The sequence below is a fragment of the Sebastes umbrosus genome, chromosome 11 (genome assembly GCF_015220745.1).
Source record: "Sebastes umbrosus isolate fSebUmb1 chromosome 11, fSebUmb1.pri, whole genome shotgun sequence".
In the NCBI taxonomy this organism is placed as follows: domain Eukaryota; kingdom Metazoa; phylum Chordata; class Actinopteri; order Perciformes; family Sebastidae; genus Sebastes; species Sebastes umbrosus.
Window position 1 is genome coordinate 16,027,499 of NC_051279.1, and position 23,845 is coordinate 16,051,343.

At 41.0% G+C, this 23,845-nt stretch overlaps 2 protein-coding genes across 2 annotated transcripts; both read right to left on the reverse strand.

Annotated features, from left to right (window-relative positions):
- Positions 1-429: 429 nt before the first annotated feature.
- slc50a1 (solute carrier family 50 member 1) lies at positions 430-8,075 on the reverse strand. Its single transcript, XM_037785957.1, has 6 exons — positions 7,829-8,075; positions 6,290-6,367; positions 6,076-6,199; positions 5,823-5,984; positions 2,532-2,651; positions 430-1,491 (listed from the first exon to the last, which is right to left on the reverse strand). The coding sequence occupies exons 1-6, from the start codon at positions 7,894-7,896 to the stop codon at positions 1,384-1,386; spliced, it is 660 nt and encodes a 219-aa protein (XP_037641885.1). The 5' UTR covers positions 7,897-8,075; the 3' UTR covers positions 430-1,383.
- A 4,093-nt stretch (positions 8,076-12,168) lies between these two features.
- On the reverse strand, positions 12,169-23,398 carry efna1b (ephrin-A1b). The gene is made up of 4 exons (XM_037785023.1): positions 22,880-23,398; positions 13,836-14,131; positions 13,562-13,750; positions 12,169-13,432 (listed from the first exon to the last, which is right to left on the reverse strand). Exons 1-4 carry the CDS (start codon positions 22,975-22,977, stop codon positions 13,311-13,313), a joined length of 705 nt encoding a protein of 234 aa, XP_037640951.1. The 5' UTR covers positions 22,978-23,398; the 3' UTR covers positions 12,169-13,310.
- Between the last annotated feature and the right edge of the window lie 447 nt (positions 23,399-23,845).

The following is a 23,845-nucleotide window of genomic DNA, read 5'->3' on the forward strand; positions in this document are numbered from 1 at the left end:
GTCTGTGTTCTCTGTCAGGGGGCTGGCTCTTTGAGCTCAGGAAGAGAGGCCAATGTAACACACACCCACACACACACACACACACACACACACACACACACACACACACACACACACACACACACATGGGATGAGAACCTCTGGCGTGGCCTTTCCCACCGCTGCCCTCTCTGTATCAACACAGTCACACAAACAAGCTCATTCGCGCTGCTGCACCATCAAACAGGCTTTTGTCTCTTCTTGCACAACCACCACAATCACACCACACATCTGCATGTAAGCTCATTACTGCGTCCAAAACAAAACCTCCAGCACAACTACACCACAAATCTTCCTACTTCAAACGGTCAAGTTTAGCTTTCTGAAAAAAAAAAATCTTTCATGTCCACCATGTTCACAACTTAACAAGCAATCAGCAAAAACAAGTCATTGATGGTTGTGGTAAAAATGTATTTACATCCTTTAGAAGTGAGTGAATCGGCACTAACACTCGGCTGTTTCATTTGCATAACATATGTCCTTATTACAGATAATAATGAGGGGACAAGAGGGACAACCAGCCACCAGGGAAATAAACAGCATTCATTCTTGTAAACAAACCCTATAGTGTTAATTTATTTTCTTATTCATTTAATCTCATATACAATTGTTTATAAAAAATAGCATTAACAATATAAGTAGACAATATCTGATATTGGACATATGTCAACATACATATTCTGTATCAAAAACACCCAGACCTAAAATATATAGAAAAACAAATATAACTTACTGGCACTGTTACGACTCAATATTGTGTCTTCGCTGTGATACAGAAGCATGAGCAGCAACTCTAAAGGGATATGAAATCATCATTGCCTCACCAGATATGAAACTATATGCTACAATATTCCATACATGAGTACCAGGGAAGAGAGCTCTATATATTAAAATAGCAGCCAGCAAGTTACAACTCCACAAAATCTTTGGCTAGTACGAATTGAGGAATCCAATTCACCGGATTGTGAACAGATTGCAAGTCTCCCGACATGTTGGTAGATCAGTAAAATGCCATTAATCTTTAATGGCAATCAGGATCTAACAGAAGGCACTTGAAGGACACATTGGAGAGGAGACACAGGTTTAACAAATAGCTGCAAAAACTGTTGAATCAAAGACATCATACTTTTCTTCTTCACTTAACTCAGTAACGGATAGACATCCCAGAAATGACAAGATACGAAACATTATCTCCACGTCATCAGTGCTGTCGACCGACAACAGTTTGTTTCTCTCCGCCGTCTCTCTGTATGATTAAAAAACACAAGACGAGCGATGGGAGAGCTTTGCTGCAGTGCTCCATGGAGTTAACAGATCTGTCATCTCTTTCCCTTTTTCATAACCTCATATCTGCATAGACTTATAGGCAGGTGAGCTTTGATTGACAGACGCAAATCTCCGAAACAGATAAAATCTGACGAGGCTGGTGAAGATCCCCGGCGAGTTTGGAACCTGGAGTGAACACAAACGGGAAGAAAAATGAAGGACTACGAAACAATGTTGAAAAGCTGTGTTTACAGATGTGATTCAGGTAGGGGTGTAAGAAAATATCGATATAAATGAGTATCGCAATATTATGTGTTGTGATCGGTTCTCCAAAACATTGTATTGATTTTTAATTAACCTCTTAAAAATCTGATTCTATTCGATCTTTCGGAGGTTGTAGCGGGCTCAGTTCTAAAGCTAGACTGAAGGTCTAAATTTTGGAGAGGAAAAACTGGCATGCCCATTTTCAAAGGGGTCCTTTGACCTCTGACCTCAAGATTTGTGAATGAAAATGGGTTCTATGGGTACCCACAAGTCTCCCATTTATAGACATGCCCACTTTATGATAATCACATGCAGTTTGGGGGCAAAAACAATGCATTTTTTTGCATGCAGCACATTGTGGCCGAACCCTCCCATTCCTGGACACCATCTATTTCAGACTCTGCCATCTGGCAGGAGGTTAAGGTCCATCAGGACCAAAACCTCACGCCACAAAAACAGTTTTTTCCCCATGGCAGTGGGGCTTTCCAACAGCCCATCCGCCCCCCTGTGACTGTCTCTCCCTTACACACACACTACTGCCCCCCCCTGCCGTCACTGACTCTCCCCCTCTCTCAATATTTGCACTAGCTGTTTATATCATGTTTATTTTTGTTTATAGCTTGTTTTGTAAATTGTACATTTTATTCTTATTTTGTTCTAACATTTTATCTATTCTTTTGTTATTATACAGTTTGTCTTGCACCAACAAAGCCAAAGAAAATTCCTAGTGTATACCTCTTACACCTGGCAATAAACACCTTTCTGATTCTGATTCTGATTCTGATGTGTTGTTTTTGCCTGTTCTAAAATGGTATGTTCTTTGTTAAAAAATTAAAAAATTGCAGTATTGCAATATATTGCAATGTATTGAATCGTTACCCCTGTAGCATGATACACATCGTATCGCCAGATTCCTGCCAATACACAGCCCTAGATTCAGGTGCATATTAACTGTATCTTACCACGATAAAGTAGTCGTTTAGCTGGAGGCCGTACAGCACCCAGGAGGTTGAAGTGAAGAAGGTGGCTACAGTCAGAGGGAAGGACAAGCACTTCACGTCGCCACTACGCACTATCGCTACCTGAAAGGGAGGAGAGCATCAATCAGTTAACAAACAAAAACTTTAAAGCTGCTTTAATTATAGTAAGACACAAAAACTGGTGCATGTGGCACAATTACTGAAACCACTAACTAATGTATCTATTAACCAGGTATGCTAAACCATCAGCACATTGTCTGCTTCACACTAAGTTTGAAATTCTAAAACATACTTTTTGCAAACATGGTTATCTACATTCCACACATCATTCAAAACTAAAAGCCTGTGTGTGTTGCTAAACAAGTCCAACAGATGTGACGTCATGTCCACTCGCAAATGCCTTTATTTTCAGCTCCACGTCAGGGCTAACAGTGTGCAACCATAGCCTACATTCGGTTAGAAGTGGAGTCCGCTAATGCCAACAAACGACCAGCCCCCACCACAACTCAGACTCCAACACAAACTCCACAGAAGCACAAAAAAACAAAGTTATATCTAGCGGAGCCCGTCTTACAAAACAGGAATGTGACCGACGTCGGGGGGGAAAACTAGGATCAGCATCGGCCGGCCATTCGATTCATGAACCGAACGCTTTGTTTGTTTTTGGGTATCAAAACGGACCTCCAGCTGCCAAAATTCCTATTGGACAGTTTAAGCCAACATTACTGCCAAGCATGTGAAATATATAGTGATGTTATGATTTTAGCTGGCTAATGTTGCTAACGTTAATCACCACAATGCCTGTCAATCACTTTCAGTCTTGTGTGTGCCGCCTCGCTGTTTTGACCGATGCTCGCTCGTGTCTACGTAGTGCGAGCACAAGTGCGAGCAACAGGACGTTGACTGTCATTGACTTAACGGTCAAAGGTGTCACTGTTAACAAGCAATTTCTGATTCTTCCACCTAGCCCCTTTAATACAAGCAGCATTAAGATGCCAGATGGAACAGCTCCGGAAATCCTCTTTCCCACACACACTTCCAGTGTTGGAATTGGGGGGGGGGCTATGTCCGACAATTCCTGTAACTTTTCCAAAACCGACAATCCAACATTCACACCTACTTCACACAGGATTCGTAAGGTGTGTGGATGGGGAAAAAGTACACTGGGTTTAAACTCCTCTCTCAAGCTTTCTTTTTTCATTCTTTACACATTACATTATGAATGCCTTCAAGGAGAAGACAGTATCTTAAAATGTGACGACTATTGCATCTTTAAACAATAAGCGCAAACATAGAATTATGTTAATTGTAAGGAGACAAACAGAACGTAACCAAGACAACAATCAGACAGAGACGGAGAATAACAGGAAGACACAGATGAGGGAAAGAAAGGCAGGAAACTGACTGAGGGTCAGTCGGTGCGGCGAGGCAGATGGAGAGAAGGAGACAAACAGGATAGTAGGCAGATCGACAAGATGACACAAAGAGACAAAAGCAAAGAGAGAGAGAACACAGGATTCATTCCTTCGCTGGTAAACAGCTGCACGTGCAGAGTTGACATGAGGCAGTGGAGATGCTTAGACGCTGAACTGAACAGATGTTGTCTGTGCAGAAGTTCAGTGAAGCATATGGTTATAAAAACAGACTGAATGTGCTGTTTACAGTTGTGTGTTGAAGTTAATATTGTGGAGTTTATATGAACTTGAACACATGTAGAAAACAGCTTTAACAGCTTTTAGTGCTTAGAAAGAACAGCCTGCCTAAAACCTTAATTTACAGGTTGCACAGCATGCATTTTTTACTACAGGGGTCTGTCGTTTTACAGGTGAAATTGCATTAACGAATTACTTTTTCCCCCATTGTAGATTCATTGTACAGTCCTGTGGTGCATATTTCCCTTTTTTATCTTCTGATCTTACTGAGCATGAACAACACATTTCAGAGGTCTGCACTTAAAGCTGCACTTAGAAATGCACACAGCTGTTTTTTCCTGCGTGGGCGGAAAAGCAGCCATGACAAGTTACCATGAATGACTGCTTACATATTGAGCAGAGCGATAAATCACTATTGCTTATCCTCTCTCAAAAGAATTACTGGGTGATAAATAACGATCAGAATTATTGTGATAAAAAAGCAAGATATCTAAATAAACTAAATATCTTACAAAATAAGATATGAAACTAATTAGGGAACAATTACGATCTAAATCTTGCTTGATATTACCATGCCATGAACATCAGTTTGATGTACATCGGGGTTGTGACTAATATGCTTATGTACAATTGACTGATTCATTAACTGATTAATTGTGATATTAAAACACAGAAAAGCATCAAATCTTCATAATTGAAAGGCTGAAATCGGTGAATGTTGTGCGTGTTAGCTTTATAAATGACGAAGAAGTGTTGATAATTAAATTCTCTATTCATCACTTCTGCATGTCACTTTGATAATGTGCTTATTACTGTATTTTAATTAAGTAAAAATACCAATTCCACAGTGTGGAAATACTCTAAAAAGTAAAAGTACTGCATTCTAATTTTATTTGCGTAAAAGCATAAAAGCATAAGCATCAAAATATACTTAAAGAACCAAAAGTACTCATGATGCAGAATGGCCCATTTCAGAATAACGTATATTATTATTACTGTATTATAATTATTACTGTATTAATGTTGCAGCTGGTAAAGGTGGGGCTCATTTTAACTACTTTTTATACTGTCAGGTAGCTTGTGAATTTCCCCCCCGGTGACCAAGAATGTTTTAACATTATCTTTACCTATAATAATACATCATCATCATGTATTTGTTGATTATATTTTGTATTATTTATCTTAATTTGCAAATTAACTAGTAACTAAAGTTGTCAAATAAATGTAGTGGAATAAAAAGTACAATATTTGCAGTACTTGAGTAAATGTACTTGGTCATTTTCCACCACTGATTAGCAGATATTGTTAGATTATGGCTGCACAATCAACCGAATATTAATCGTGATGACGATTTTGGCTTCCCATAATTTAATGAACATATTGATGTTTAAAATGTGTGCTCCGCTCAAAGAAAACTCTGCAGCATATCAATATTTTGTCCTTAAAATCAATGAATAATCAGGATAAATAATCGTGATCTCAATGTTGTTCAAAATAATCGTGATTATCATTTTGGCCGTAATCCTGCAGCCTTATGTTAGATAGAAGATATTTTTTCATTCGGCTTTGTACATGCTGTCTGTATGTTGTGTTTGTGTGTAATGATATATGTGAACTGTACCAGGTCGGTGAGCGGGGACATGTACATGCTGACGGTGATCACGCTGCAGGTGAGACCGAGCTGGCTGAGCCGAGAGTCTCCCTCAGGAAGGAACGTGGTGAAGTAGAACCCGCCGCAGGCCAGAATCGTCCCTGCCGCTAGGGTCTGGCACATCACCACCCTCTGAAACACACACAGACAAACACACATAGAGAGGTGATGAGACTGAGACAGATCCAACCCGGGTGGCCTCAGTGTGCACTTCCTCGCTGACCTTTTGTTTTGTGTAGTGCAGGTACACCATGATGTAGAGGACCTGGAGGATAGCTCCGATAACGTTGACTAGGACAATCGTCTGGTCTTTCTTCAGAAGCCCATAATACAACCAGCCCAGGTTACTATGGAAACAATAAGAGACGAGCATTTGATGTGCTGACCAGGACAGCAGGACAACAATGCTACAGAACTGATCATATACACACACTCACTTAAGACATGTGGTGAGGAAAGGGAGAAACTGGATGTTGTCTGCACTTTTGGATTCTCTCATCTTCTTCAGGTCGGTCCTAAAAACACACACAAACACAGAGAGAGAGACTCAGGGAGGCCAGGCTGTGTTCACATTGTTACACAAGAGAGGTGGAGACAGAATCTCACTTCTTACTGTGCTGTGAGAAATATAAGGATGTGAGAGATGTTTTCTTTGAAAAAATAAATAACATAAATCCTGAGTTCATCCATTTCCCCCCGATCCTCAGAAACTACCGTACTTATGTGGGGAGAAAAAAATCAATGTGCAATATTAGCTGCAAAATATGTTGACCGTTGCCATCGAATAAGAGGTGCTGCAAGCTCCGAACATGTTTCTGATTCACTACATCTGTAAAAGAATGTATATTTAAAATGTATTTGGTATATTGTAATTATTTTGTGAATATTTATTGTGATTGTGATTATTTTGTGAATATTTTGTGATTATTTCTTGTGATTATTTTGTGATTATTTCTTGTGATTATTTTGTGATTATTTCTTGTGATTGGATTATTTTGTGAATATTTCTTGTGATTATTTTGTGATTATTTCTTGTGATTGGATTATTTTGTGAACATTTTGTGATTATTTCTTGTGATTATTTTGTGATTATTTCTTGTGATTATTTTGTGATTATTTCTTGTGATTGGATTATTTTGTGAATATTTCTTGTGATTATTTTGTGATTATTTTGTGAATATATCTTGTGATTATTTCTTGTGATTATTTCGTGAATATTTTGTGATTATTTCTTGTGAATATTTTGTGATTATTTTGTGAATATATCTTGTGATTATTTCTTGTGATTATTTCGTGAATATTTTGTGATTATTTCTTGTGATTATTTTGTGATTATTTTGTGAATATTTTGTGATTATTTTGTGAATATTTCTTGTGATTATTTCTTGTGATTATTTTGTGAATATTTTGTGATTATTTTGTGAATATATCTTGTGATTGTGATTATTTTGTGAATATATCTTGTGTTTATTTTGTGAATATTTCTTGTGATTATTTTGTGAATATTTCTTGAGTTTATTTTGTGATTATTTCTTGTGATTATTTTGTGATTATTTCTTGTGATTATTTTGTGATTATTTCTTGTGATTATTTTGTGAATATTTCTTGAGTTTATTTTGTGAATATTTCTTGAGTTTATTTTGTGATTATTTCTTGTGATTGTGATTATTTCTTGTGATTGTGATTATTTTATGACTATTTCTTGTGAAATGTAATTATTCATTAATATGTAATTTCGCTTTGGCAATAATGTAACCTGAACATTCATGCCAATAAAGCTTATTTGAATTTGAATTTGAGAGACACAGAAACTCCTTCACAAGCTACCATCACTGACATGGACTCAGACAACTCATCTTACAGCACCTAATGTTTCCTACCAACCAATAAAGTCACAGGAACAAATGATGATGCTAATTGATGATGATGATAATTGTCACACAGCATGACATTAAATTAGGAGCAATTGAACTTACAGTCCAGTGGAGAACATCCCGACTGTGAACACGATGCAGGCCCATGACAGAAGCTGCAGTACATCCATAGAAGGAGAGAATAAAAGTCTACTACACTACCTGGTTATGTGATGCACGTGCAAAGTCTGTTTTTATGCACAGATGCTTAAAGTGCATGCAGTTAAAATCGGGATACAGCCTAACTACGCGGATGCGCTCCTTATCTCTCTGTATTTCCGTGTTTGCAGTCAGTGTGCTCGGTGTTTCTGCTCTCTGATTGGCTCTGTGCTGCAGCAGGTGGGGTGGATTTGCTCCAATAGGGATCTGAAACGATAGCGGACGTCGCGTGTTACGTCATCACGTTGACAGAATTTGGAATGTTCAGTTGGTGCAGTGGAGTTTGCTGATGGACTTTGACCTCAGTGAGATGGATGGAGGAGAGCCAGAAGAAGGGCAATGTGCTGGGATAGCTTATTATGCAGTGGGAGTTAAAAATCAGTTGCACAAAATGTGTAATAATAAGCATCACATTACAAAAACAGAGAAGAAGAGGCTCGATTAACTGATTCGGTAACAATTTAGTATTGCACTTTCACAAGGTGGGGGATCACACAAAGGCCGATTAAAACTAAAATCGAGAAAATAATGCAACTCAAAAGTGTCAAAAGCGTGTCTTGCTTCACTTCTTTCGAACTCCACACCTCAAGTTTGCAACACAGGCTTTGTTATAAAGTTACAAAAGTAATGCATGCATGCACGCACACATTACATGTTAAACATGCATGATACCTACCTAGTGGCTAGTTTTTAATTCCTTTGAAATTACTTGCAAATTAACCCAATATTAACCTAAAAATGTATCGGAAATTACTTTATTTTAAACATTATTTAATAATTATATGCCAAAATAGCATATAATCGTTAAAATAGGGCCCTTAAGCTTGAGAAGCGGCGGTGCGCTGCTCTTCATCGGAGGTGGAAAACCAAAACTAATAGAAGACACTTCTGATCAGGCACAAATTTCACCATTGTGTGACTTATTGTCTACACAAATGTAACCTGGTATGTAATGATTCAGGGAGTTTTATAAGACATTTCAAATAAGTTATTTGCTAATTATTATCTATTTATCAGCAGACATGGAAATAAAGCATATAGATTAACTTTGTATTCTTTTTCCTGGAAATGTATTGAATAAATTACCAGCTATTAGGAAATTGTGGAATTATTAAATAATGTTTATAATAGTAATTTTCGATAAATTAGAGGCAAATATTGGGGTAATTTGGCAGTAATTTCAAAGAAATTTCAAATAGGTTACTTGCTAATTATCACCTAATTACTATGAAATTTGCGGACCTGTAAAATGAAATGTTACCACTGACTTATAAGCAGTTCGATATTTGCATATACGTATATCTCAAGTGCATGGAGTCAAAATAGGTGTAGGTTTTAGATTTCAGTTTGTATATTGTTTGTATACTGGTCCACTCTGTTTGCCATTGGTCTAAGCTCCGCTCTAACCAGCTTTGTTTGAGGGCGTGCCAAACTAGCCGCTAGGCAGGTATCATGCAAATGTGTTGGTGACATCACCACGTTACAGAAGAAGATGCAGGACTTCAAGCAAGGCGTTTCAGGCAGTTCAGCAGCAGTGTTTCTGTGGGGTACAGGAACACCCTTTCACTTTGCAGACCTTTTACATGCACAAAAAAACTATATAACACACTAAAGGAAATGGAGAAAAAGCACAAAAACACAAGTCATCTTTAACATGTAATGTGTGCATGCATGCATTACTTTTATAAATTTATAACAAAGCCTGTGTTGCAAACTTGAGGTGTGGAGTTCGAAAGAAGTGAAGCAAAAGACGCTTTTGACACTTTTGAGTTGCATTATATGATTTTCTTGATTTTAGTTTTAATCGGCCTTTGTGAGATCCCCCACCTTGTGAAAGTGCAATACTAAATTGCTGGATTACCTCTTTAACAGAATAGGAAATCAGAAGAAGCATATTTCAGACTCTTTTTAGTCTTTCCTTTTTCCTTTTGAATTACTTGTAATGTTTTACATCTTCAGGCCTCTAAAATTCATATATAATATGAGAAGAAAAATATCACTGCCACCATATACAGCCTGTGATGAGGGGTCACAAGCCAAAAGAGCTTGGAACCATAGGGTTTATATAATCGTAACTTGTAGGAGGAGAATCTTCTTTATTTCACCATTCTTCCAGTTAGTCAGCTGGTGTTACAGGCATATACTGTGGGTTTTCAAAATGAACAATGCAGTGATTTTACTGTTTAAAATGACAATTAAAAACACACTCCACTGGGGTGCACCATTGTAATTTGATTTATTTCATTCCATATATCATTTTTCAACTAGTAAGTGGACCATTCAGGCTGCAGAGTGTTATTTCATGGATATTACATCCAGCATTTAAGATGAGGATTCATTTTTCAAGTTGTCAATTAGAACCTTAAATAACCACCGCCTTCCCATTTAGCAAAGTTCAGGTGGATTTCATGCTAATCACCTTAGAAGTGCTGATGAACTTGTCATACCTCCCCCACCATCATGGACTCGTTCTTCCTGTGTGCAGCTGTCAGGACGAAGCATCAGAGCTGCAGGGTGGATGAGCCTTTCAGCAGTGCAGCCTCGTCGCTGTGAAGCTCTTAATACAAACCCTTTTTCACTAACACTTTTCAAAAATCTCTCAAACTTGACCTTTAACTGCCGTCTTTGATGTATAATTTTCTCCCTTCTTCTCCTTCATGTTCTTTTAGTTCTAGCCTTTTTTTTTAGTTTGCATCTGTTTGACATTTCATTTTTTTCCACTTAATCTTTTAAGTCATTATTTTTAATGTCATTCCTCCATAGATGCTCTTTTGTCTCTGGTTTATGTTATGAAATTGTAATTTCTGAAGCTCCTCGAGGTTCTTTAAATGCACAAAGGTCCTTTTTACAAAACGTTTTCTAGTCTTGATATTTATATTTATATTTATATTGTCCTTTCAAACATATTTTAAATGTAATCCAATAATGAATCTATATATTCAGACATTTGTAATATTCAAAAATACATCAAAAGTACACTTATTTTTAAACTATATTTACTAAAATTTTGAGGTGCATTTTTTGTATTAAACTTTTGCTCCACCACATTGCAGAAGGAAACACTGTATTATGCTCTGTAACTATCTGATGGTTGTAGCTACAAGACATTTTGCAGAGTAAGATTTTGCATACAACATTAATGTAAAATCATGAAAATATTGCAGAGTTTTATAGAATGCAACTCCAACTGATCTGAAAGCATGAAACTAGGCAGATAAGAGGGTTTCTGGGTCTCCAGTTTTTGGGGATTTTCATTGCATTTGTTGTACAAATTTCTGATTTTAAAGATTCTTGCCATCTCCAATTTGTGTGTATTCATTTGTGATGCATGTCGATCATAACATATGCATCAATAGTTTTACACTCTGATGGGTACCATATTTCACAATGGGTGCTTTTTACCCAGGTAAAGGCTTTGAATACTTCCATATCAAGTTGCAGGTTTTAGAGATTATTAATTGCAAATCTTAAAGTTGCAATCTGACTGCGTTTCATGATCTTTGCACATTGCTGTATGACGTGATGTAACATTACTGAATCATGTTTGGTCTGTTTCATCATCCTGCATTAACCTACTACACAGAACTACACAGATACATGGGTGCTAGATTTCTGAGAGCGTGTGATCATCTGTGGTAAATTTAAACTATGACGTGATTATGGAAAAACAGACAAACTCAGTTTTATGTCCTGGTTTTGAATGTATATGTTGCGTGGTTTTACAGGCGATGGTGACTTTTGACAGTTTTCAGTCAGCTCTGAGGTCTGCAGGTATGAAGGTGTATGTGTGCACTGTGCTCCTCTTCATTCCAACAGCCCACTGAGTGGATGGATCCTCTGAAGAGTACGAACAGAGCAGCAAAAGGAGAGTGTGAGTGAGGAGGCGAGAGTGACACCTTCACACCCAGTTGTCAGTTTGCTTGTGGGCCTCTCTCTTTCTCTGCGCTATCCAGTTCTCTCGCACCTCTCTCATCGCCCCCCCCTTTCGGCTCTCGTGTTTGGTTTTCAGACTGTGAAATCTAAGCCAGGCCGAGCCGTGTCACCGCAGGGATGAAAGACGGGAGAGGGCAGAGAAGAGGGGATGAGAAGGTTGGGAAAGACCTGGGGGTGGGAATGTGGAGGGGGAGATTTCATCGGACGGGTGATGCTTTGCCAAAATATTGTGTCATCCATCAAAATCTCAATGATGTCAGCAGGGATTTCAAGACCCAAAATAAGAGCTGATAAAAACCCTGAGAGAAACGTTCATTACATCACAATGTTTTTTATTTCACTAAAGATTTTGTTCACGTCATAAAACAGTTTCTTATAGTTTTCTCTATATACACATTTACATATAAACATTTACAAAATGACACAAGCATGTTTAACAAGACAACTGCAAATGTATTCTGGGAAGTCCCTTCAGTTTGAGGTTTGACAATGTGCAGGTGGAATCACACCTGCACATCAGCCAGTGTACCATGTACAGTAGAAATGAGTGAATAACCGTAAGTACTGAAGAAGCTCAGCTCCCTGAAATCCCTGTTCGTTTTAATATGGATCTGTCTCTTGATCTCTCAACCTCTGATCACAAGCCCTCATGAGAACATGTAATTGAATAGTGAGAACTTGTGACACACAAATAGATATATTTTTTGAGGATCCAAATTAATTCTGGTGCATTTCTTTTAATTTTGTAAATGAATATGGGCAGTATTATCGGCTCATGAGCCGAAAAAAGGTTGAGAACCACTGGTCTGGATTAGACTATTTGTTTTCTCGTGTTGTTTTATAACTGAACTGAAGATGTCAGATGCTTTCAGTGGTGTTCATCTAAACCACAGTGACTGCTTTTGTGTCAGTGTGGATGCCACTGTGGTGCTTGAAGAGACTTGAGGAGATACAACAGGGAGCTGAGTGCTACACAACAACATGACAAAAATCCTACATAATGTATACCACTTTGGCAGTAGACGACAACATTTCCAATACACAGAATTAACAATTTCTCTACATGTAGAGGAAGAAAAATGAGCTGCAGATCAGGAGCATAATGCAAATCTGTACCAATGATGAGAACACAGGATATGAAAGACACTGTAATGTTCTTGTCTTTTTTCAATACTAAGTATTTTTGATCAGTTTGCTTGCAGTTTTGTTCGTAATGAAAAATGAGTGCATCTTAAAGGGTCGAAAAAATGAGAATTTCCATCCTCATAATAATAAAAAAAAAGGTCCTCTTCTTTGGAACGATCCACGTTCCACATTCACGCACACTCACAGCACTGTCCACACTCGTATAAAAAAAAAAAACTGTATAAAAAAAATCTCTGAGTGTTCGTTCGTGGTCCCAATGACCGGCATTAGGTTAGCATTGTCTCTGTTGTGGCGTCCAGCTCAGCCTTTAGTGAAGCATCAAAGCTAATAGGACTGGGATCGTGGTGAAGAAGAGTGAAAAGGAGACCAGCTGTGCTGCTGAACTGCCGACGCTCCTCTGGACTTTTGGCTCCATCACAGCGGGGTCATCTGAGGAAAGAAAGAGTTGGATTTCATCATTCAGGCACGGTAAACACACCCAGCTGAGCTCCTCTCAGACATGGGACCGCTGTGACTATTTTGCATATGTCTGGTATTTTGTTTTAGAAGAATCCTCACCTGCTGGGAGCCGGTTGGAGGGGTTGTGAACTCCTCCATCAGCAGGAAACTTCCCTTTTTCTCCATCTGAGCTTTTCACTGTATCTTCTGCCTTGGATTTATCCAGATTGGTCTTTCCGGAGCCTTTATGTCCGCCGACATCCACTCTCAGCTTCAGACAGTCCTGGCCGTGGTGATGCATCGGCTTGGCTGTTAGAAAGAGGGTGAAGTTTTAATACAAGAAACCTTCTTGAGATCACAATAAGTTGATACAAATGTTATTATTGATACTTACAGATATAATAATAGCTCTCTCCCTGTCTGAACTCCTTGCCCAGGGTGAAGGGTGTAAAACGCTGGAACTTCTCGGAGAATTTCTCAGGGGCATGGGGAGCGAACGGCCGCGAGCACTCCCAGCGGAGCTGGTCAAAGGAGTGAGGCTTGCACACCTCGTAGTCCTCCTTCTCCACCATGTACAGCACGTAGCGCTCGGCCGCGTGCGATGACACCTCGCCGTGGGTGTAGTGGGGGCAGATGATGTCCAGATAGTCATTGATGCGCACTTCCACTGCATACTCATCCCACAGGAAGCTGTAGAGAGACAGGAGGGAAGGAGGAGGTTACTGACAAATGTCTTCATCCGGCGTGGGAATGCTTTTATTTTGCATAACATGAATAACAGATATTGCCTGTTACACGTTTTCAACACACGCTCTGGCCTGACAGCTTGGCTCATACAACACACATATTAAGAATGACAATGAGAGCAAATAATCACACAGACACCTGCAACAACAACAACAACCAGGCTTAGTCATAGAAATAATACATGTTAACACACGCTAACACACAGGTGCAGCTACCAGGGCGGAGGTCATGTACCATGTGAGGGTGTTTGTGTTGACGTGTTGCGGTGTGCTTGTGCAAACCCGTCACTGGGACAGAATTAGAAAGAGCCTGATCAGGCCGGACTTGTTCACTTAGACAAGAAAACACACCTAGAATCGCATAAAGCCCTTCCACCATCCCACTCGCACGCCTTCCTGCTCTCCTCCCTTCTTTTACACTCCTCACCTGTTTACAACAAGACAAGACCTACCTTCTATCTGTACAACCCTGTATATCTTTCCATCAAGTCCTTTTAAACTGTTTCTGTCTCACTGATGTTTGTCCATCAGTGTTGAAGCTCCTGTTTCGACTACTCCTCACACTAATTTGCTGTCTATATCTGTCTCTCAGATTTCATCAAAGACGGAGACAGAGTGGGTGGAGACAGTCAGACTGTCGCTGTCTTTCTCTCTCTTTTCATCTTTACCCTTCATTTAGTTTTACGGCTCTTTCTGAGCCTCCCCGTCTCCTCTTTGCTCACTTCCTCTGCTTGTTTGGTGTCTTAATGAAGTATAGAAATGCTGCACTGCACAATTTGCGCCAATGATCAGTCAGTCAGAATACATTTTTCAGGGAGTTGAGTTAGTTTCACCTTAGTAGAACTTTCACTTATTGTTAATCAGTAACTCACGAGCAAATCTAATCTGGTATCTTAACTTTCAGTTTGACATCTTTCCTTCAAAGTAAACATGATGCAGGCGAGGCCGTGCTATGCTGCAATACGTGCAGCTGGCTGGCATGTTGCTACTACTGCTGCGAGATCAGCCAAAAGCCAGGAGGTGAAGAAAGATTGATACGTGCGTAATACTCTGATTACATCCTTGGGAGTAGCAGGCTCTAATCCTCACATCTAATCTGTGTTTAAACTCAATGACATGTGGATGCCTGTGTTTAGTGTGAGTGAAAGTGACAAGAAAGCAGCTCCTGTGTGTCTGCCACTGTTTATATGTGTGTGCCCCGGCATCAAAGCGTCGGACGTGGTGGCCCCCGGCCCCCCCCCTATCCTGTCCTGTTGTTGTGGCTCCTGTTAGGACCCCCCCTGGCCAAGTCACAGACACACTGGCTCCAAACATGGGCCTCTAACCCCTCCTTACTGCCTCTGTATGTGTGTGTGTGTCGGTTTGGGCTAACCTATACCTGTCAAAACATGCTTTGTTAGCTGAGCACAGCTCTACACTTGTTATCCAGGGCTAACAGGCTGATCACCACCCTCCACTCGCAATCACTGCTCTCTCTCTCTCTCTCTCTCTCAGAAAAGCCTCTTTGTACGTGTGTGTGTGTATGTGCGTGTACACTGTGTAGGTGTGCCTTTGTTTGTGTTTGCGAGTGCAAGTGTTTCAGCGAAATGAAAAGAGACAGCCTGTAGCAGCCTAATTGGCCAAATAATCTCCACTCTCATCTCATTCCTCCTTTGCTCTGTTTTCTTTGAGTCAGACCGGTAATAACAGAGTCGGAGAAAACACTTGGAGATCTCTAGTTGTTCCCTCTGAAGTAAAGAGTTTTAAATTGTATGGAATATCCCCTTTTTCCCACGCTGCGCCCTTGTTAGTGGCCCGGCCGACCTCCGCGTTGCAAACACAGGCTTGTCAAAAGCCAACAAAAACAGATTCTGTTGCTAATTTCATTCATGCGTTTAAGAAAACTTTCCTTTTATCCTTCTCCTCACCTCCTCCTCCTCCTCTACTTCATTGGCCTGGCTAATTAAAAGCTGTTAGGGGCCTGGGGCCAACGTGTTCTCTAGAAAAGGAGGGGAGGAGGAATGAATGGGGTGTAATTATACCCTTTCCCTCCCCAAAGACAGAATGGCTGAAGGCTACAGGGCCCCTTCGACCCCTGTGCTTCACCCCATGTGGAGCTTTCACTACCCTCACTGGCATGGATGTGTGTTATATGTGTGCTCATATGACTGTCAGTGGTTTCACAGTTGCATTTGTTTGTGCTTGAATGAGTCTTTTTTTATTGGCTGTGGATTGTGTTATCTTTATCCGAAAAAAAGGTAAAGGAACTGGAGGTCCTTTGCTTTTCCTTAAAGGACATAAAGATAAAACTGCCTGTTGAACTAGACCAGAGTTTTACAGCGCAAAACCGCGTCTTCTCCTCCATCCTCCTTGCTCTTTACGTGTCACTCATCAGAGCTCTCCACTCCTGGAGACTCCTGTATCTCCCTGCGTCTGCCCTCGCCTCTGACTGACAGCTCTCGGGAGAGTGAGAGTCGCATTAACGTGATAGCTATGTCGTATGCGAGAGCGAGAGCCAGGTGTGTGAGCTGCTGCAAACCTACTTTCCACACAGTGTCTTCTTCCCTTGTGTTGGTTTGTCTGTGTGTGTGTGTGTGTTTTCAGAGGAGAGGGATCCTCTGAAGACCCTTATTCAGGGCGTCTCATGCCCCAGGCTGGTGAGCACATCTGTTTATCGAGGCCTACTGAAGCCTCTTGTGTGTTTGAGTGTGTGTGTGTGTGTGTCTGTGTGAGTTTTCTTGCATGTGACTGAGGTGTGGGTAAACAGCAAGGGTTGAAGGTGGCTGTATCTTTCTTCCTGTCTGCCGCAAACAGGTCAACTCTCACTATGAAGCTACTCTTGCTTTTGCGTCAGCGGGCAAGTTGTGCGTGCTTGTGTGTTAAAGGTCTAAATGACAGTAGGTGAGTTATTCAACACTTGTCCTCCTGCACTTAAGCTTTGAAGTCTTGCCATTGTCCTGTGCTACCACCTCTTTCATTTTCTTTTTTTCCCTTCCACCCCTCTTCTTTCTTTTTCCTCATTTGTCCCCTGAGCTTTTGCTGGTTTTCGGTCAAACAACTGACACAGGGAGTCTGTCTTTCATCGTCCCTCTGGGGAGAGTGCTTCAAACTGGCAGCCGGGTCGAGGGGTTAGAGTTCAGGGTCGCAACTTCTCACACCATCTGAGTCAGCACTGAAGACATTTGTTTCTCTCACGGAGCGAGTCAGCACCAACTGAAACTCTGAACAGATGCATCCCCCCACCATTTGCTCTGCAGGTAGTCCGTAGTAAGTGTGCACACGCTGGAATGTCACAACGGGGAGGGGGCGGGGGGCTGCGGTTTGGATGGTTTACTATGTTCACTCATCAGATTTCCAGTCGCGCACTCTTGCACACTTTTACTTTGACGTGTTCACTTAATACCCTATTAATTTGCTGCGGTATGGCAGATTCACACCTCCTTTCACGCGGGCCGAGGAGCTGTCAGTGCTTCTAATGGGTTTAGCTGCTCACTAGTGGGATACTCCATTATAGCCAATCTAATATACACTGAAAAGTCTTTCCATATTAGCTTCCAATGTAATCTACCTTCATTCCTCCTCTATCTCGTTTGCCCAGTGGGAATTCTTCCTCCACTAGGCACCAATGTAATCTTCTGTCCCTACTACTATAGCACTTAACCCTATAGTTTCTACTACATGCAAATCAGTGTGCTTATGCACGATGTTGTTAAGACACTGAGAATCCTTTTGGCCCCTTTGCAAGATGAGCTTTTAAAATTGTCAACCCTGCCGTTTCTCACTTATTCAATTCCAAACTTCTCCCCTCCCTTCATCCATCACTGTCCGCTCTCTCCTCCCTCCGTCTGCCTCTCCTTTATTCTTCCAAAATCCGCCCATCCCCCCTTCTCCCTCTCCTCTATGTTCCCCTGTCTCTTAATGCTGACATAATATACCAGCGCTCTTCATCCAGGCTAATTTCTCAACACAAATCCCTTTCTCCAGTTCACCCTTCTCTCACCCTGCAACCCGGCCTCTCCTCCTCCTCCTCCTCCTCCTCCTCCTCCTCCTCCTCCTCTCTTGCCCCTGAAATCTTTTCACCCAGTCTCCCTTTTTGTAGCCTCCCATTCTGTCTGCGATGAATAGAGGAAAGGCCAAATGGTATCATGCTTGGTTTAATATGTTTTGGGGGTCATGCAGAGTTAATCTGTGTGCCTGTCTAGCTGAGAGAGAGGGGGGAAAAGTTCAGCAACTTAAAAAAAATGACATTCAACGTGTCTTATTTGAAATAAAGATTTGAATTAACTGCAGCAAAACATCCTCTAAAACTTGAGCAGAAGGTCCATCTGAGAGAAATCTGTTGCTATAATTCTGCCCCTTAGAGGGCGATGGTGGGCTACGAGTGGACATCAATGCCAAGGTATGCCTGAAATGCTATGAATGGGCAGTGTACACATACGCGCACACACGCATGCTTGCCCACACATACTACGATAATACTAGGCCTCTCTAGTGTTAGCAGAGCCAAAGGCTGAGAGGTGCTCTGTCCTCCTCCGGACGGTGGAAAACTACTGAGGCCAAAAACAGAGGAAGGTCTGTGAGAAAGAGGGAGACTGATGGAGGGAGGGGGAGGAAGTCTGGACCACAGATAAGGAAGTGAGAGGAAGAGCAGAAAGAAAACAGAGGTGCATGGATACCGTGACGGGAAAGGAGGGCGTCCACAGACCTGAGACACAGATATAAAGTATATATTCTGTAGTTTATAGGCACTAAAATCCCCCAGGTGCAGCTGGGTGCTACTATGCATGACGGCATGTGTGTACATTTATAAGCGTGTTAGGTAAGAGGACAGTTACATCAGCAGGGAATACACACAAACAAAGCCTTCTGATATTAAATGGAAAGGATGCACAAACGGAGATGTCCTATAGTGCTTGTAATTGATTGTTCTGATGGATCCCATCTAGGAGATTATAGTGGGAATGATCCACTGTTACAAAACAATTTATATATATATATATCGTAATGATTACACAATAACCCACTGACCCAGATATGCAGACTATAGAGGATTTAATGAAACAGACAGAAGTTACATCAGAGGATCACAGCAGGGGCATACATAAATATTTATAAATATATATATATATATATATATATATATAGAATGAAGCCAGCGGGATGATGATTTTGTGTCTATGGGTCAGATGGTCAGATTACAAGCCGTCTGTAATCTATGTTAGTGTGTGTGTGTGTGTGTGTGTGTGTGTGTGTGTGTGTGTGTGTGTTTGTTCTCATTCTGGTGAGATTAGCGACTAACAACCAGACGGGACACGGGGTGCGGGGGTGGGGGACTAATGAGTGGAAAGGGAGACACAGAGAGGGAACAAAATGTATAAAATGTACAAGTTAAGAAGGGAGGTAGGGGGGTAGGGGGGGCTGGACTCATCCTCCAGGCCACATGTACGAGTCAAGGCAGGCCCGGCTGCTTCAATAACAGCAAAGGCAGACAGAGCCAGACACCGACGGAGATAAACAGAATATTACATTACACCAAACTCCTGATAAAGATGTTTGCACAGATACTGGGAGCGTGGGGAATAAAGCCGTGCAGATCTGGATGGCTATAAGCAGCCAAATAACACAGAGATATAGCGGGTATAAAGGCGGGTGCGTTAACAGCATCCACATCTGTACGGAAAAGTATTAATGCACTTGAATCAAAAAGAGATGGAGGGCTCGGTGGCCGGCGGTCAGTGTGGGAGGAGACCCGGCTGGTAAAGAGGAGAGGAAAAGGAGTGAAGATGGGGAGAGGAACAGACAGGTACTGTACAGTAAGAGAAACACACACAGCTGACAGAGTTGAGTATAGTAACAGCGGGGAGGAATGCTGGCTGTAGCTAATATTAACACCCAAGTCCTCCCTCTTGCCCCCCCCATGTGTGTGTAAGTGTGAGTCACACATTTATCATGTCCCGGTAAGACGGCCTACGGTAACGGACACTCCTTATTCCACTCTGACGTTAGGGCACGCACGCACTAACGATCACGTACTTTCCGTCGAAAACAAAAACAAAATCACTTCAAGTTAAAAGCTGCTAAAGATCAGCACAAGTTCAAACTCCACCCCCCACACACACATACACACACTCACTCATATGATCGACACAGGCGGAGACACGCACTGTAAAAACAAGACCGGACCAGACTGAGAAAAACATGCCTCTCCACCTGTCATGTAGGAGAACTGTACACACACACACACTCAGAGTATCATATCCCTACAGGACTGCACCTGACAAGTTGGTAAAAATCAAAAACACTACATACATTGTGTTCAGAGGAAAACACACACACGCACACCTAAGCTGCTGCCATCTCTAATACTCCCCTAATCATGACTGAGCAGACAGACTGCTGCCATCTGGTCACTGTCCTCCACCTATAAGACAAATCACTGCTGCTCTTAATCAGACCAAGAATCAATTTGCATCAATTATCCACGGCCCGCTGCTGCCAAAGCCCTGCTGATGGATCAACGTGAGCCAGAGCAGGTGACGGATTGATTACTGGTTCTGGAAAAGAAGCAGGAAACCAGAACACAATGATGGAAAAAGAGAGGACAAGAGAAAGAAGAAGAAGAAGTGAGAGGTAGAGGAGAGGAGGGGGGGTCTGGGAATGAGGGATTATAGAGGAGTAATGGAGATTAGACAGTAAAATGTGGCAAAAAATATAATACGAGTGGCATGTGAGGGTCAGCCGATTATGGTTTCATTTGGGCTTTTAGCTGCCATTATCCTCCTGATAATAATTTCTATCCCGGACTTTCCGACAAACTCTATTTCCTCTGTGTCAGGGTCTAAGGGATTAGAGTTATATTAGGATTTTTGTTGGTTACACAACTCCGATTTGACAGCAGTAATAGTTCGGATTAGAGACCACCCCTGGTCTCCCTCTCTGCCTTCTTTTTGTCTTCATCATAAACTAAAACTTCACGCTCCAGTTTCCTTTTTGATCCAAATATAGCTCTGGTTTCACTTTTCCTCTCTACCTTACCTTTCTGTCTCACCTACCTGAGCCAGACTCCGTCTCCTTCTGTGTGTGGTGACTCAGGTGTAAAACTCAGGTGGGTCAAACCCGGGGCCAGGTGAGTCACACATGGTCTAACCCATGACACACAAGCACTGCTCACGATGACAGGACTTTCCATTAGACTCCTTAATCCAATTATCAGGACAATTGTTTTCCTTGTTACAGTGGGCTCTTTTTCTAAGCTCTCTATTGTCATTCTTAAAGGGCAATTAGAGAGCCGGTAATGTAATCAAGACTAGACTAAAAGGCCGTAATGGCTTTTGCCCTTGTTTAGCCTCGGTGGCGGATTTTAATCGACCTAATGGGGGACCGTCCTTCTGTTTCAGCTCGCTTCTTATAAAATAATACCCGTCTTTCAAAGCGTGGGGATCACTTGCTCCACGCTAAAAGCTCAATAAATCGCATTGCAATGTTGCGCGTCTGTCAAGCTCCATCGATCCCCACTGAGTGGTCGGATAGCATTACATCTCTGACCTCAAAACTAAATAATCAGCAAGATGTGCCTCTCTCTCTGACACACACACACAGACACACACACACCATCATCATCAAAAAAACACTTACTTGATATCTCTATAAAACTGATTATGAAATTTTCATTTATAGACTTTCCATGACACACAGGTGCAGAGCCTACAGACAGCGTCACTGGCCAAGTTCATACTCGTCGGTCTATTTTCTCCTATTAGAGTATGTGTCTGTCTGTGTCTGTATGTGTTGCGGTTAAATATAGTGGTGAATCTGTCCATCTGTCTGGGCATCCGCTCACAATCTTCTGCTTTTAGGCTACACACCCTGCTTCTGCTGCTGCTGCTGCTGTATAGTCTTAATACTCTGATCACAATCCTGTTAGGCCAGTTTAAAAGGTAAGTAGACCACACACACCTTAAAACGTCACAGGAACCTTTAATTGTCACATGAATGAAAACAACAACAACAAGCTTTTAGTTGTAGCTGGTAAAGAGCGTGCACAACCACACACACACACACACACACACACACACAATGCGAACTGTTTGGAGACTTTACATGTGTGAAATGTTAAGAAAGTAGAAGATAGTACAAATATAATTACTGCAGCCAACAAAAGGTTATATAACATTCTTACATTTGCTGCTAGAAAAAATATATTACTACAGTGGATCAGTGATAAGAAACCCTCTGTTCAAGGCTGGCGAAGAGTCATATTTGAGATGGTCCCTTTGGAATATCTCATAAATATTCTACACGCCGAAGTAGATCAGTTCCACAATATTTGGCAGCCCTATCTGAATTATATTGGACCTGAACTCTCTTCCATTATCTCACAAGGAGTCTCTTGAACATGAATTCATATATCCTGTGACTTGCCTGCTCTATGGACTATTCCCTATGATCTCCTATGTATATATATTTTTTTATCTGAGCTGTACCAGTGTTTGTTGTTGTTGTTTTTTTTTTTTATTCTTATTGTGTTTATAAAAATAAGAAAACCCAATAAACATATTTGTGAGAAGAAAAAAAAAAAGAAAGTAGAAGATTACATCTACTCAGCTTCTGGAGACACACAGACAGAGCAGTGATTGATTCTTTACAACTACTCATACATACATTAGACAACTTTACGCACACACACAACATTTGGGTACAGATGAGGACTTACTTTGGGTTGGAGCTGTTCCAGAAGACGCTGTGTCTCTCAGCACAGGCGAACCAAGCACCGATGCTCAGCGCCAAACACACCAGATACACCAAATCCATATCTCCTCTTCTTCTTCTCTGCAGGAACCTCGCAAAGTTCAACTAGTAAGAGACGATTTAAAAGGCTTCTGTTGTTGGAAGATGTTCAATGCGTAATTACGCACACGGATGGATGTAAACGCTCCTGTAGCAGACTAGTAGTGAAGGCAGTTCAGAAGTGGTGCAGTTCACCAAACACTGTTGCAACTCTTGACTGGTGAACAGAAGCGCAACTTGTCTGTTTTGTGTGGCTGTGGCTCCGCCCCTCGATGCGCTGCCAGCCAATAGCAGGGAGGTAAATCTGAATGCCCCGCCCACTGGAGACGCTCCCTCCAGCTGCTGCTCTACAGTTCACACCAGGAACAAGGAAAAACACAAAAACAACCTACTAGAGCTCTAATAACAACATCGTAGAAGCCTAATAGATAAATATAAGTCAGTGTGGATTATTTTTTTTCTTTTCTTTTTCTTATGTTTCTTTTTTTCTTTGTTTTATATATGTTGCTGTTGCTGTCTGTATGTCCCTTTACAAGTATGTATTCCTTTAACCTTAAATAAAAAAAAATATAAAAAAATGTGGACTATTAGAGTGTTAAGATAAGGAATGATTAACAAGAAAAAGTGAAAACGTCGATAAATAATAATAATAATGAAAAAACAACAACTACTGAAATACATATAGGACATTGGGCTATTTTAAGATTTATGAGCGACTTAATTAGAATCATGTCAAGCCAGCTGTCAACAGGTTGTTTTTTAGATGTTAGAATAAGATGTTAAAATAAATAAAATCAATACAATATTGAGAATATAAAGTAATATGTAGCTACCATACAAGACAGGCATAAGAACATCTAAAAATAAAAAATAAATAAATGATATTATAAAA

Excerpts from the sequence above, each read along its gene's own strand:
- slc50a1 (XM_037785957.1), bottom strand. The coding sequence starts at position 7,896 with ATGGATGTACTGCAGCTTCTGTCATGGGCCTGCATCGTGTTCACAGTC. Across the intron at positions 5,985-6,075 it reads TGCACTACACAAAACAAAAG|AGGGTGGTGATGTGCCAGAC; the intron begins GTCAGCGAGGAA and ends TGTGTGTTTCAG. Across the intron at positions 1,492-2,531 it reads TAAACGACTACTTTATCGTG|GTTCCAAACTCGCCGGGGAT; the intron begins GTAAGATACAGT and ends TGTTCACTCCAG.
- efna1b (XM_037785023.1), bottom strand. The coding sequence starts at position 22,977 with ATGGATTTGGTGTATCTGGTGTGTTTGGCGCTGAGCATCGGTGCTTGG. Across the intron at positions 14,132-22,879 it reads TGGAACAGCTCCAACCCAAA|CTTCCTGTGGGATGAGTATG; the intron begins GTAAGTCCTCAT and ends GTCTCTCTACAG. Across the intron at positions 13,433-13,561 it reads CTCCAACCGGCTCCCAGCAG|ATGACCCCGCTGTGATGGAG; the intron begins GTGAGGATTCTT and ends TTCTTTCCTCAG.